The following is a 15943-nucleotide window of genomic DNA, read 5'->3' on the forward strand; positions in this document are numbered from 1 at the left end:
ATATTGCAACGACAACAAACCCCAATATAAAGAATAATTCTGTTTTCACCTGGTCACTAGTGGGACATAAAACCACTTTGAGACATCATTTCATAGAGACATCTAATGAAAATTATTCCAACAGAAATGTGCAAAAATTAAGCCTGGGATTTAAAAATTCTTCCTTAATGCGAGGGAGTAGCTGTGAACAGTTCTGGAGAAGGCACACACTGTAACCAGATGCAGGCTTTTGTTATTCTGTTAGGGATGTCAGAGGCTTTTGCTGCTTTCCCTGACTCATCCTATTCCCTGGTGGATATTCTGACCCCAGTCTTGGCAAATCCAGCAGTACCAAAAAGTTCTCTCTGGAACCTCATTAATCATTCCCCTGCCGTGTGCTATCTTACCTGCAGATGTAATTCTTCTTGCAGGATTCTTGTAAATTCAGGCAGTTTGGTTTCTCCCTGTCCTCATATGAACACACAGGAACAATAGTCTGCCGTCTCCTCTCTGTACAGGCTACGTCTCGACAGGAGCAGAAGAGCATCCCGTAGCTGTGCTTTGGGGGAACTTTGTCAAAAAATAGCCGGAGGGCCTTATGACACTTCCGCTTGTTACAGATTTCATTAGACGTGCTGCTGGTGCAGGGGGTTATGTAAGCAGATCTGAACCTCTTGCAGGTATCATTTAGGTTACAAGCTTTTGCTGCATCCAAGCAATTGTTCCCCTTTGAAAGTACTGGCTCCACTAGAAAAAACAACACAACAGCAGTAAGAAACGTGTCACATTTATATTGTGTTTTGACGTTTGTGTTTATTTCATTCTGTTAATGAGATCCTGATAATATGCTTGTTACATACAAAACTTTCAGTGCCAGAAACCGTAACCAGTCCTTATGTTTCTTACGGTAATGACTTAACAAGTGAACAAGAGCACAGGCATGCGTTATGATCAAAGCGCTGGCAAATAAATGACGACTACACCAGGCAGGCTGTACTTCATCTTCTTTGCTGCTGACATGCAGGATGAAAATTGGGAAAGACTTGGCCACACTTAAATGCTATTAAAATCACTGGTAAATTGGAAGGGATACATTTGGCCCACTGCACAAGAACACAGTTAGAACATGGGCTCCTAACTCTGGTTTTGGAAAGCTCCGTCATATTTTTTTTATTTTCCTTCAACAGTAAGAATGACATTCAGTGTCTACACCAAGAAACAACATTTAAATGTAATTTGTGTACTCTGCGGAATGTAAAAGCCACGTACGTGCCTGTTACTATAGTTTTTGAGGTCTAAAACAGCCCACAGAGACAGAAAGGCAAACAGGTGCAGCCGCACGATTGAGAGGGCTCTGATGCCACCCGCAAGGTCTGTGCGCTCCAGGATCAGACTGAGGTACTTTCATAAGACCTATAGATACCACCTGAACCCTGAAAGTTTTATGAAGTTTACAAGCATGACATAGAATTAACAAGTCACCATGAAAGAAAAACCAGGAGTATCTCACTCCCTTACACACACGCATGCATATGCACACATTATGAGAAGCTATAGGAAAAAAAATAAGCTCAGATGAAAGTTAAGACTATAATTACACATTTAATTTTGCAATACATTATCCAGATATTAAAATCCAACATATGCTTTGCTTGAAAATGATGGCAACTGGCATCAGAGTACAAAATTCAATTAAGAACAATTATAAAGTTGCTTTGGATAATGGGAATGCCAACATCACAGATCCAAGACAATACATTAATTTCCCACTGCTACAGAATTCGCAAGCTGAACAAAAGATACTCTGCAAATATTGAAAACATTGCAGCAACCACTTAGGAGGGACAGCCAAAGGTAACACATCTCCAACAAGACCTAAAGCTCTAAGCACCTCTTAAAAAAGCTTATTTTCTAGATTTTCCACCTTTTCCCAGAAACTCAGTCCAAGACCTTTGTATAACTCAGTGCCATTCCTCTCCATTCTCCTACCACTTTGTCCCTCGTTCCCTGATCAGGATGCCAACCAACCCTTTCTCTATTTTTTTTCACGGCAGGGACATTTGATGCAGTTTGGCTGCCATAGCACACTGACTTACAGCATTTGCTTGAACTGCCTGTGCCTTGCATGCTAGCACACACTTAGCATTACACAAATGTATTACCTGCTACTACCCCATGCATCTCAGATGTTCAGAAACAATCCAGTGGATAAGTAAAATGCATTACATTTGTTTTTCACTCTAGTGATACGTTGTAACTACATTAATATATTTAGCATTTATGTATTTAATACCCACACTCTGAATCCTTCCCCAGCCCAGCTTCCTGCACAACAAACTGCAAATTTCTGCTTATCTCCACATGCTACAAAATTATAATCATGCAACATTTGCCTGTAAATTAACAGCCAACCATTGCTTGTCAGTTCACGCTAAACCAGATGCAGAAGAGATGATATCGAAAATACAAACCTCTCATAAGGTTGTAACACTTTTATATAAAATGCTGCATTATATTAACATATATCTATAATCTTAACTATGAACTCTCCAAGTTATTTTCCTCTGATACAGTATATAGAATTATATGTTTGGTACAAATATAATTACTATGTAATCTGTAGGGCATATAATTATGCAATATATGAATAGTACATGCTAATTACTATGTGATTGCAGAGTAATTACATGGTTATTTGTGCCTGCGAGTCAACTGCTGAATTCCACTCTTTAAAACCAGATTCTGTGGAAGAGCTCTAAATGGGGTATAACAATGCAGACAGACATCAGCTTACTTTATTATAAAGCATTCTTTAAAAAAAAAAAAAAGATGTAATAAAGCACCTCCTTGCTAACAATCACATATATGTTTTCCAGTAAGGATACACAGTTATGGTAAATGTTGACACAATTAAAAACAGCACTGAAAGTTATCATATCTTTCACACAACTTTTATCTAACGAATGCTTGTGTTCCTTCACATGTGAACTCTGAACATGGACCATTTATTTGTTTTTTTGTTGTTGCTGTTGTCGTTGTTTGATTTTTCTGTTGTTGTTTTTGTTTGTTTGTTTTGTTGTTGTTGCTTGCTTGCTTGCTTGTTTTTAAGTACCCCTGGCTGTAACTTGCCACTTGCCTTTTCTATTTTGATCCGTAAGTCTCCAGCTATTGTTTCTGTCTTATTTATCATCACATTACAGAAATTATTTCTACCTTTTGTAACCAAGACTAACATAGAGCACATAGGAGATCTGCATCTACTGCACTTGAATTAAATGAGACTGTCTGAACTTCTCATTAGTGCCAGCTTCCCCCAAGCTTTTAAATCATGTTTTAATGCAAAATTTACAATCCAGAACACACTTTCTGCTTTGTTTTTATTGCAAAAGTACGAAGTAATTATTCCTATGTCCTGTGGTATCTACAAACAGTTAACAACACTGAAAATATTTCTGAGGATTACTTACGCAGCAGTAATACATAAGGTCAGAACTTCACCCAGCTTCTGTTCTGCAAAGCTTAAATTATTAAGACAGGCAGAAGTTTGGCTCTTACTAGGTACTGACTATGTTAAGAGCAAATGGATCTAATCCAGAGCTACTTTTCCTGACAGCATCCCTCAGGAAAGGTCTGTGTAAGATCTTTTCCCAGTTCCCCCTCTCTTGGGGCACTTGGGTATGGACGGGGGGCAGTCAGACCAGCAGCCTAGGACAAGCGACAATCCCTGCCCACCACCATTTCCCCACCCAGAGCTCCCTCTCTCACAAGTTGTTTTGCCTTGGGCCCACGGCGGAAACCGTGCCAGACCACACAGCTCTCAGCTCCTGCCAAATCACTGCAGCCTCCCAGGTAAGCCACTTGCAGTCCATCGGTAAGCGATGCCTTGTGCCTGTGTGCGAGGCACGGGGGCCCCCCTGCCCCCGGGGGCCCAGCAGAGCAGGCCTGCAGGCGCTGGGGTGCAGCCTCTTCTCGGAAGTCACCGGCTGCTGCGAGCTGCTTTGTGGCTATGGGCACCAGCCTGCTGCAGTGCCAGGCAGTCATGGCACAACAGGATAGAGTGACGATGCCTAAAAACCTCCTCCTACCTGGCAGTTTGCTGCACAACCAGCCCAGAAACTCTGGGGCAGCAACAACTGGCTGAGAGATACTAACTTACCACGATAAGGATCACCAGCTCCCAGCTCTTCTGCTGGGACTGTAACACTTGCCTACAAGGCGAGGTGTTTTCCTGATACATCTTACTGATGGGCCTTGTACTACAGTATAAGCTGCAACGACCTTATTATTTCTCATCTCCTGAAACCCCCCACCCATGCCCATCGTTTGTACAGCTGCAGCAGTTCTGGACTCAAGCCCCCATTGAGGCTTGGATAAAACAGCAGAAAGAAGCCAGCCAAAGTCTTTTAACCAGAGATATTTCTGAAGTTTTAATAGGGCTTCCACTGCCCTGTCTGATCTTCCTTATGATTCACTCGCTTTCACAGTCACTTCACCTTCATCTTTCATCTTTCTTGCATTTCCATTTCTATTTCATTTCTGCATTTCTACTGAGCCTTTGGCTGTCTCCTCAACTCCTGTTAACTCCATGGTGCACACGAAGGGATTCTCAGAGGATACTGGGAGCTTATTCCTGCTCCCATTACATGGAAGCAGTGGAAGGACTATTACTTGTTCTGTAACTTTCATATTAAAAAGCAAAATGGACACAGTTTTCAATTTTCTTACAGTACATAAAAAGCAATTTACTGAGGTTGCCATTAAAATTATGTCCTGGTTCCAGTTAGGACAGAGTTAATTTTCCTCCTAGTAGCTGGTAGGGTGCTATGTTTTGGATTAGGATGAGAAGAGCGCTGATAACATGCTGATGTTTTAATTGTTGCAGAGCAGTGTTTACACCAGGCCAAGGACTTTTCGGCTTCTCGCTCTGTCCTGCCAGCGAGCAGGCTGGGGGTGCAGCAGGAGCTGGGAGGGGACAGACCCAGGACAGCTGACCCAAACTGGCCAAAGGGGTATTCCATACCATCTGGCGTCATGCTAAACAATATATAGGGGTGGCTGGCCGGGGTGGGGGGCCGGCTGCTCGGGGATAGGCTGGGCATCGGTCAGCGGGTGGTGAGCAACTGCATTGTGCATCACTTGTTTTGTACACATTACTATTAGCTATACTATTATCATCATTATTATTATTATTGTTATTATTATTTTCCTGTCTTAATAAACTGTCTTTATCTCAACTCACAGGCTTCACTTTCCTGTTTCTCTCCCCCATCCCAGAGAGGGAGGGGGGAGGGTGAGCGAACGGCTGTGTGGTGTTTAGCTGCCGGCCGGGTTAAACCACAACAAATTACAATTACTATTTGCAAGTAATCAGTATTAGTAGGCTTTTTGGGGTATTTAATGCACAGAGTGCTCTAAAGAGAGAAGTAAATGTTAACTTGATGGAAGGCAAAATTGCAAAGCAATAGAGGTGACTGTATGGGTATGGGCCTACTCCAAAGCAGGTGCAGAATGTTGCCGATATAGGAACAAAAACCTGAGCGGGATAAGGAGGAGGACCACAACCCAACTCTAACAAAAGTGCTGCTACGGGATTCACCAGGGTACTTGTGCTTTTTAAGAACAGAAGACTAAAAAAATGTGGAAAACATGGCCAATACTGTCATCTGTATCTGAATGCATTCAAATAAACTTCATATAAACTTCAGCTGTGCCTGAAGTCTTTCTTCAAAACACCCTGGCCTTTGTTTTTAAGATTGCCCATTGGTCATCAGCCAGGATCTGGGAGACTTCGCCTTCCTCGACATCTTCCTTATTCAGAACCACTCTTCTTGTTTCCCAGAAGTGATCTCAAACCACCTCACTGTTGGGTGTTCTCAGGAAGGAGCACAGGAAACAGAGCATATTGCAAAACACCAGAGAGCGTGTGATGCTTCAGCCCAAGAATGAGAGCTCTCCCTGAGAGGCATATTGCTGGGTTCTGGCCCAGGCCCAGGAAACAGAGTTATTTCTCTTACAAAAGCAGTGACTGGAAACCAGGACTCCCTCCCTGAAGATGACTGCCTTAATTGCAAGTCTGCAGAGGCATGACCCCACTTGTATTTTCTTTGTGTAATCCCTTATAAAACAATGTGATCCTTTCTATAGCACAATTCCTCCTCTTCTTTCCAGACCAACCTGCTGCCTAGCCCATAGGGTACTCTCCAAGGCTTTGTGAAAACCTGTAGAGAAGAGCACAGACCTCCTGATTCCTCAAAGACTGTTCTGATCATTACCTCAACGAATAAAGCACCGTAATTTCTTCTGCTAGGCGCCCTCTAACAGAAGGCTCAGGCCTGCTCACTTCTTCCAGAGAGGCTCTCTGTTCGCAGGAGCAGACACTGACTGCTGTGTAGACAGATGCACCTGGTGCCTGAAGCTGCAAATCCAAGGACTTCCAACAAATGGCAGTTCCTGTATTTCCTATTGTCGATCTAGACATATATTGTGCAGGAGTTTTGTTGTGGTGGTGGTGTGTTGTTTTTTTGTTGTTGTTGTTTTTTTTTAATACAGAATTTCCTCTGAACTTTTTAAGGATTTTGCGCATCTCACCTGGATTTTAGATCTGCTCAGAAGCAGGAGCTCCTGACTTTTATGCGTGTAAATCCATCACTTGGTCTGTTCCTCTATGTTTAATTATAAGAGGGCCACACGCCCCGTGTGCTGTGTTTTGCACTGTCCCACTTCGCCACTGGATCTGGGCTCTCATGCTTGGCAAGATTCCTGTCTCCATTTAGAGTTAGGTCCTGCTACCTTTAGTTGACCATTTGCTGGTGCATTTAGCAGACATTGCGGATAAAACTGCAAGAGAAAACCACTATGCTGGATACATGCTGATGAAACAGGGGAGAAACAATGTCTTAGTATTTCCTTTGGTACTTTCAGTCTTCTCTGGGAAGGAATGGGGAAAGGTAACTCCATGGTGGATGAAGTGGAGGTACATCTACTCCAACCTACAGATTATGAAAGAGGAGAGTCCTGTAAACCTGTAATGAACTGATTTAAATTTTTGTTCCATGAGAGCAGGGAGAGGAAACCCTACTCCCCATTGTCAATAATATTGTGGTCTGCTGCTTAAATTCTTTCTGTCTTCACTCACACAAATATCCTGATCACCTTTCATTTCTACTACAAATTTAATGAAAGGTTAAGCCAGGATTCCTAGTTGTCCATGTGGTACTGAGGATGTCAGCTTTGCTTTATATTCATGCCAGCAGAGTTAAATCAATTTTATTCACTGGAGTTATTCTGAATTTTCAATAATCTAAGTTGCAAGAGTTTGGCACTTTAATGACACTTTCACTTGCGTCCAAAGTATCTCACACAGAAAGCAGAAATGTATGAATAAAATCAGAGGCTGCTAAACAAAGAAAAATCCTACTGTTGTAAACTGATCCACTCACTGATTCTCACATTACTGCACCAAGGATTTCAGTTCTACCCTAAAGAGTTGTATGGTGTAAAGGTCATTTTAATGTACCTACACTGCACTAGCATTAGGGATGGATTATGCATGACTGGAACCATATACAGAATATATTTCTTTTCTGGAGGAGAGATCTCCAGTCATTCCATATACAATTCATGCTCTGTATTAAGTCAGAGGCTGGTTTTGTGATGGGGAAGGCTATCACCACGGTTTCAGCTGAGTTCTTCTAATTAATTTCCCCTTGAAATATTCACAATGGAACTGTTACTGCATATGCTCTCATGTTATACTGTGCAGTATTTTATTATTAGCCAAACAGTAAGTCAACAGAATTGGGAAGGAACTAGCACACATGGAAATACAGAATAAAACTGTGAAAATATTCAAACCTACACGGTTGCCATGAGAAGTGATTTACTGCATGCAAGTTCTCAAGACACAGTGAGGGACTGTTTACCAAAGTCATGCCAATTTACAGGGTAACTTTCAGCATTTCTTTTTATTACTGCAGAATTGAATTCACAACTTGTTTCCTCTTTTCCTCAGACTTGATTAATTACTGTGTTAACATAACTACTATTCTCCTCCTTATAATGGGCTCCCTCTAAAGTGCTGCCCCAGCAAAATAAGCCAGGAGAAAGCTTCTAGCTCTTTGCTCTAGCACTGCAATCCTTTCTAATCTCACTATTTTTCAAATTTATGTTCCATTCCAATAAAGCTTGTGTGAATATTATAGCAAATCAGATAATACAAGGTTATGACCCTTGTAATTGATCCTTCAAGGTTCTTTTTGCCTTTTTCCAGTTGACATGGTAAAAATTACATTTAAATGTGCTTGTTGACACTTGAGAATTCACTTTGTTGGTCATATACACTGTTTCAGAGAGATCACATTACATAATGATGTATTTCTAGTGCTTTATTTCTTCTATACCTAAAACCCCATTAAGCTGTAAGCAAACCTCCCCTGGGGCTGTAAAACTACAAGTACCAAGGGGGCAATGCTCCCCTCCTGTTATTTGCGAGAGTAGATGGAGAGTATTATACCAGGATACAGGGTTAAACATTAGCTGCTATTTTAAAATATCTTCAGAAAGTAGCTTAAAATCAGAAGTTAAAAATCCTTTTATAGAAAAATACAGACATTAATGAACGCAGACCATGTATGCACAGACTAGAAATCAGTTATCTGTAGCAATGGTTTCTGTATCACATGACCACTGGAATAAAGTGATTAATTGGACTGTCTGAGTAAATGCCATCATTACACTTTTAATTAACCTTTTCAACCTCTTGCACCTTTTAGTTTTGTTATACATTAGATTTTTGCAGTTTTCCAGTTATTACGCTTGACTAAGCTTAAAACAATGCTAAATTCTGTTAGAAAGATAAGAAAAACAATTCAAACAGCTCTTACTGTTCCTAATAAGAAAATACCAATGATACTGTCATCATAAGGGTAGCTATAAATCAGACAGAGGACAGACATTCTGAACTTTGTGGCTACGTTCCCACCTAATTTTTGTTTTGGCAGCACACTGTTATTTAATGGCTCTGGCTACCAGGAAACTAGCTTTTGAAAATTCTTTCTCAACCTAGTTATAATTACTCCATATAAATCATACAATGATCAATTATAATAATCTTAGGTTCATCCATTATTTAAACTTAGCATTTGAATCTACACAGCAGGAGCGCAGGAAATTCCAAAGTCTTCTCTCTGCTCACTAACAACTGCTTTATTCTTGAAGTAATGCCAGTTACAGAAAAGAAGGGGCCAGATATGCTCTTAGCTATGACATCAAAACCTGAAATAACCGCACATTTCAGATGAGGAAAGGTTTTTGGCCCCAAATATAATATTTTTTCCAACCACACTTGCTTCCTGTTGTTGAAGATAAAGTCACCATCAGATTTTGCCTTCTTTACACCACTGCACCAAATCAGAGTTCTTCTACAATTATATACACTGCGAGCACAGTATATTCTTACATAAAGACAGCCTAGATCTTTCATATGTATGTGCATGCAGACACATTTATATACTCGTGTATATGTACATAAAATATTTCAATACTATTTGGCTTTGTGTTCCATTTCAGAAGAAAGCTACATGCGCATTTATTAGTAAGTATAAGAAAAAAATCCAAATGTTTTTGTCTAGCTTAAGGCTGATTCTAAGATACCTGAACTCAACGTGATTGGAAAGTAAGTCTGATGGAAGGGGGAAAGATCCTAAAAGGAAATGAACCTTCACAAAGGTCCAAGCCAAACTTTCAAACATTTTTCAGAAAAAAAGAAAAAAAAAACTTTAAAACTGGATTTCAGATTAGCAACAGGAAATTTTAGACATATCATTTCAATAAAATAACTATATATTTTTTGACCATATAAAATACTAAGTTCCTGATCATTACTTTCCTGTAACTTGTCCTATTTCAGTTTCACCCATAAAATTTGCTATAAAGTGTAAATATAGGGGCTATTTTGAGGTTTAGTATTTTTAAATTTTCCAACACATTTTTTAGTGTTCCAACTACATGCTAAGAACTGCTTTGTCAATAAAGCTGTATATTCGACTTCTGCTTTCTTCATTAAACAATAAAGCTGTTAAAATATGGGAAGTGAACACAAATCACATACAAAACCACACTATCTCAACATCAAAAGAAAGAGTAGTAGGTAATCCAAAGGGAAAGGGGTCAGAGATGGGAATGTGAATATTGTCTGGCACAACAGGAAAAGGACTGAGAAAACCTTCAGTTAGAACTATAAATGTACAAAAAATGTACAAATACTGATGCTGTTTTAGATATAACCAAGTCCATAGGACCTGAGGTGATAATGCACAAGTGCTGAGGGATCTGGTCAATGTCACTGTGAGGCTGACGTCCTGCTCATAAGGTCTTGGCAATCACGAGAACTCCCTGATGACTGGAGTAAAGCAAATGCCATGAATACTTTTGAGAAAGGCAAACAGGTGGATACATGGAATAATAGGTGGGTCAGCCTAACTTCAGCTGTAGGGATGACTATGGAGCAAGCCCTCCTTGAAACCGTATCCATGTGCATGAAGGACGGGAAGGCGATTTAGACCAGTCAGCACGGATTTACCGAAGTCAAACCAGGTCTGAGTGCCTTCAACACTTAGATGACTGGTTCAGTGGACAGAGGGAGAGTGACATGTCTATTTATATTGACACGTCTTTCGATACCATCTCCCATATTATCCTTAAAGCTAAATTGGAAAAATATAATTTGAATACAAAAACTACATGGTGGGTGGAAATTGGCCCTCCTTTGAGCCGGGTCGGGATGACCTCAAAAGGTCTTTTCCCACCTCAACCGTTTGCCTAATCTGTGATCCAACCTGTTTTTCAGTAACTCCACAGCCACTCTAGATAGCTATCTGGTACCTTCCTTTATTTTTTTTCCTGATATCTAATCTAGCTATCACTTTCTGAAACACAATACCAGTTTCTTTCTTAATTTTACTTCTACCCTCTTAGCATTAGCTTTTTAACTTCTTGAAGACTGTCACTCTCCCATCACTTCACTCCTAAGCTATTCCTCCTCAATCTATTCAATCTTTCTTCAAAAATCATGTTATCTAGGTAACTAAACTTACTGTTTTATTCTTAGATTTGGTATAAAACGGAGACTACCAACAAATCCATTCACAAAGAGCTACCATACTAGTTGTACTCAGGAGATAGCTACAGACAGACAAAACCTGTTAATTCAAGAGTTGCTGAAGCGTAACTTACTCCAGCCTCAGGCAATACCAGCATAGGTAGGGATGGTTTACATGCACTCACTGTCTACTGCAGGAGTATATATTAGCTTATCTACAACAGCAGCTTGCTCCTGGTGGCTATTACCTGAAAAAAAAAGACTCAAAGTACATAAAACCCTAGTAGAAAAATTATCCTGCTTATTCTACAGTATTATTCTTTCAGAAGGAAAATCAAGAGAGGACAGAGGACAGGGGAAGTGATTGTGAAACGAATCTGACAACAGCAGCTGATGGGCTAAATCAGAAAACATTTGAAAGCAGAGAGTGGGGAAAAGACATTCTCTTTGGCATGCATAACAAGAGAAAAGCTCTGCCTTCTCTAAAACTCTCCCGCAACTTCTGTCAGGTAGACATATATGTCTCTGTGGTCATGACCAAAGTACCTTAGCACAAGTAAAATACGAGACTAAAATCACAGTGAAAGCAGCAGTAACAGAAACAGGGCAGATGCTCAATTAGTGACAGCAGCAGTAGGGGTGGGACAAAGGTTGCCATCATGGCAGCAGAGAGAGCAATAGAGTCAGCAAAAAGCAAGAGTCACAGCAGCTGTGGGGGCACTGAATCACCCCCCTTTCCCTGCTGCTACTGGAAACCATTTGGGGCAGTTATCTGTCCGATCTACCAAACAATAACAACCTCATCCCGTTAATCCACCACCAGCTGCTCTTCTTTTCTCTCGGTTGGTCCCGATGCAATCCTCTTGAATACAAATAAACGCACCACAATGGGAAGAGAGCAACCCAGGTAACCCTTGCCAATTCATGGGTTTGCTGTGGATCAGCTTCAGGAAGCTTACGTAAGCTGCAGTCACTGTGCTGCTGCTCACTTTGTCTTAAGACTCATTGCTGGGACTTCAAAAGCCAATGATCAAGGAGAAGTGTGCATTGAGGCAGGTGCACTTAATGGAACAGAGGAAATAGGATACTTTGGAAATAAGTAACTTAAATGACACTGCCTTACAGATTTAATAATGTTAATGATGGTCACTGTCCTACTGTGTGTGCAGAAGATAAACCAGTACGAAGTGAAGGTAAGGCAGCTGTGCATGATGTATGTCACTTACCTACATGCAACCGGGGGTTTATTAACTGGAAATCACTATGTTATTTAATAAATTAGACCACAGCGTTCCCTTCTGTCTACTCTAGATCCCTTGCCCTTCCATTTATGCCACATACGGTGTGTGACACCCAGCTCCCTTCTGTTTTGCCTTCAGTTGTTCCGCTTTTCCCCCCATTCTCTGCTGAATTCTCCAGCTAAGCTACTCTGATTTGCCTTTATAATCTATTACAAATTTATAATTTCTCTTTTCTTTTTTTTTTTCCTTTTTTCATATGTAAAAACTTAGTTCTTCCCGGAAAAAAAAAAAAAAGAAAAAAAAAAGGAAAGCAGGAAATTAACTTATTTTAACTTTAACTTCATAGCACTCGTGCCTCTTTCTTTAGGCACTGCCCCCATGCCTCAGTTGTCTATTGCTTAGTGTCTGGTCCAAAGCCCACTGAACACAGTGCTTCAATGTCCATTTGCTTCAATAAACTCTTGATGAAGATTCAATAAACTCTGGATCCAGGTTTTATCCCCCAATTTAGCCTGTCCTTTAGACCCATTTAAATCAACTTAAGCATTTGATTAAGTGCTATCAGGAACTGGGCATCAGCTTACACTCTCCTTGGCTCCATTCTTAACTCTAAAATACACGTGAATGCATGGGCTTTTATTTAGTGTACATGTTTACAAGCGTGTGAATGCTAATGTACAAAGGAGTAAAAAAATAACTGAAAGAGAAAAATAGTGCTGTACAAAAATTAATTCAATGTTCAAGCACTAAAGTAAAATGAATGTCCTCTGAACTGGTCAGGACTTAGTCTAAGTCAAATGACAACATCATTTACATTTAAATAGTCTATTTTATTCAGAGTCATTTCATACACACACGTATAGACATGTGCACGCTAATGCTGGGATACTTGTGCTGTATTGATTTAAATGGATGGTTGCGAAATCCTAATTCACCTGTATTAACAATATTAATTACATTCCTTTCACTGTGGGTGCAACCAGTACAACGTTGCTGAGACAGCAATTGTACAATGTACAATATTTGTACAGCAGTAGAGTCATTCTTATGGTATATACCACAGCACATTGGTCAATACACAACGTGGTAACAGAGACTACAACTCCCTGAACCTCCTTACATAAGCACGGCTCTGGTTTATGACAGTTGCTCTGACCTTCTGAGTGTCACTGAAGCCAGGGGTGCAGGATGGGTGAGCTCTGTCTACGGAGCCGTGGTATTGTTAATTTCTCTCTGCAAACATTGATGCTCACCCAGACTGAGCAGAAAACTTCAGCGAATTTCAGTTCCCCGTTTTTTGTACTCTTTTTTCCTTGACCAATGAAATCAATACTACTGAGGAAAATGCTGGCAGATGGTTCAAGTACTGAGAAACTGTCTCTCTCATAAACAGGCTGAGGAAGATTTTTTTCTCAGTCCTGTTGAGAGAATAACAGCATCCTATGCAGGTATGTTCTTTGTTTCCAAGTGCATTTACACACATCTTCATCCCCATGAAAAACAACCACAACAAATAGTTTGCTCATATACCTATAGATTAGTGTCAATACCAGTATTTTTGCTTTTGAATATAGTTAAAAATGCATATATTTGATTAAACAAATAGTACCCAAATTAAAGCCTGTGATGTTAGCTAAAGCTGCATCATGAAACAAAGTGATATTCTAAAATTTTTGTGTGGTCTGAGAAGAAAATGCCCCAACCCCCAGAAAAAGCACAAAATGCAAAATTATTGAAGAGACCAGAATCTCCAAATTCGCTACATATCGGATACGAGCAAGCACATGAGGTGCAGAATGTGCATTTCTCCATCAGCTGCAACTCTTGCACTCTAAGGCCTTCATATAATTCTGATGCTTTCACACATCCAAGTAAGTGTATATCTAACACGATGCTATAGTTTCCTCTGTAATTCAAGAACATGAAGAAAAAAAAATTAAGAATGTTATTGAAATCAACAACAAAATGTCAAATAAAATGAATCATGATTAGCTGCTAAAGCTAAAATGACAGAGAAAGGAGAAATACCCACAGTACCACAGTGCACCAATAAATAAATACGGTACAAAAGTCCCACAGATTTGACATTAGAAGAACAAAACTATCCATCAATGTCTTGGCACAGATCGATCAAACAGAATGCTACTGCCGAAAACCTAATAGTATGATGGTAATAATGTAGCCATAAAACCTCTACTCTGTAATTGACTGCTTCCACTTCAAGCTAACATGTCTAAAAGAGTGACTAATGTTCACCTTAAGATTTCACTTGCATTGAATGACAATCAGCTACACCTCACACTATTCTCTGTAGATTGCTTATGCTGGATAATTGTCGAGGGACATGAGCCAGAGGGGAAATAGTCTACTTAAATAAAGAAATTTATATGAAGAATGGTATGGTACTCTCAAAGGAAAATATATTTTCGCATCTGATTGCAAAATATAATGCAATACTCTACTTCAACCAATACATTTCCTTCTAAAGCAGAAGCATCAGTAGTAACTCCACAAATGGTCACAATAGGTTTTATATTTCAAATAGATATTTAAACAAAGTATAAAAAATACCAAAATTGCAGCCTGTATTCTTTGAGTACAGAACATATTTCTGAGAATTTACAGGCAGATTATAGGCTTTGGTCAGATTTTCCTCTGGTAGAGAGGGAAATAATGGAATTTCACTGAAAGTCAATAGAGTTAATTAGTGTTATAAAACCAAACAGAGCTATACACTCCAATGACATGATCTGTCCTTACAACTTACTTTTGTGATCTTACAGAGCAGACTATCTTAAAAATAGTATTAGACAACACACAGTTTATTTAGTTTTAATTCAGGATCCTAAAATGAAATTAAGCATATTTTTGTACTTTCCTGAATAAAAAGAAATTGAAAAATTGAAGAATGAGTTTTGTTTTCAATTTTTTGAGGCCAGAATAAGAAATACAAATTTGCTTTGTAAGTTTCACTGCAGAAAAAAAAATATATTTATAATTAAAATGTTTGGAACTCTCTAATGGTCCTTGAGTGTAAGTCTGATTGCTCTGTCGCCTTTGATATATACTTAAAGGTAATTGGCTAGTCTTAGTGATGTATTTTTAAAGAGCTGCCTATTGATTAATAATGTTTCAGTATTAATATAACCACTTTGTGTGGATCAAGAAACATCAATAGCAGAAACCCATATTTATCCACAAATTAACTAGATATAGATCTGTTGTTTTAAGCCAAATGGGGTGCATCTACTCAGTATTTTTGCAAAAGGAATGAGATAACTGTAACAGTCAAGATTAAAGCAAAACTTGTTTTTATATTTTAGCTGCATACAATGGATAAAGTTCGTGCTTTTATGCTATTGCATAAATAAAAAATTCAAAAGCAAAACTCCCACCTGTGGGAATCTGAGACACAGTAGCTTTGTATTTTGGGGCCCTCTGCGCCAATGCTAGACAAAATGAAATGTATGTAATGTACGACAGAGGTGTGTTTTATTTTTATTTTTTATTTTTTTTTGTAATCTGGTTAAAATGGATTAAACCAGTAAATGATCTCGTAATCTGATCCATATAGCCAGAGCTCTCACACTCGTACTCATCTCACTGTCACCCAACAGGCTCCATA

At 39.4% G+C, this 15943-nt stretch overlaps 1 protein-coding gene across 5 annotated transcripts in view; it reads right to left on the reverse strand.

The window, feature by feature from the left end:
- Positions 1–15943, reverse strand: part of GFRA1 (GDNF family receptor alpha 1) — a 147634-nt gene that overhangs the window by 57750 nt on the left and 73941 nt on the right. For all 5 annotated transcript variants that reach the window (XM_080597630.1, XM_080597631.1, XM_080597629.1 and 2 more), the window contains one exon: positions 387–726. In XM_080597630.1, the coding sequence (XP_080453756.1) occupies positions 387–726 (340 nt within the window). The remainder of the gene's footprint in view (positions 1–386; positions 727–15943) is intronic.

Source organism: Anser brachyrhynchus (genome assembly GCF_964034855.1).
Source record: "Anser brachyrhynchus genome assembly, chromosome: 6".
Classification (NCBI taxonomy): domain Eukaryota; kingdom Metazoa; phylum Chordata; class Aves; order Anseriformes; family Anatidae; genus Anser; species Anser brachyrhynchus.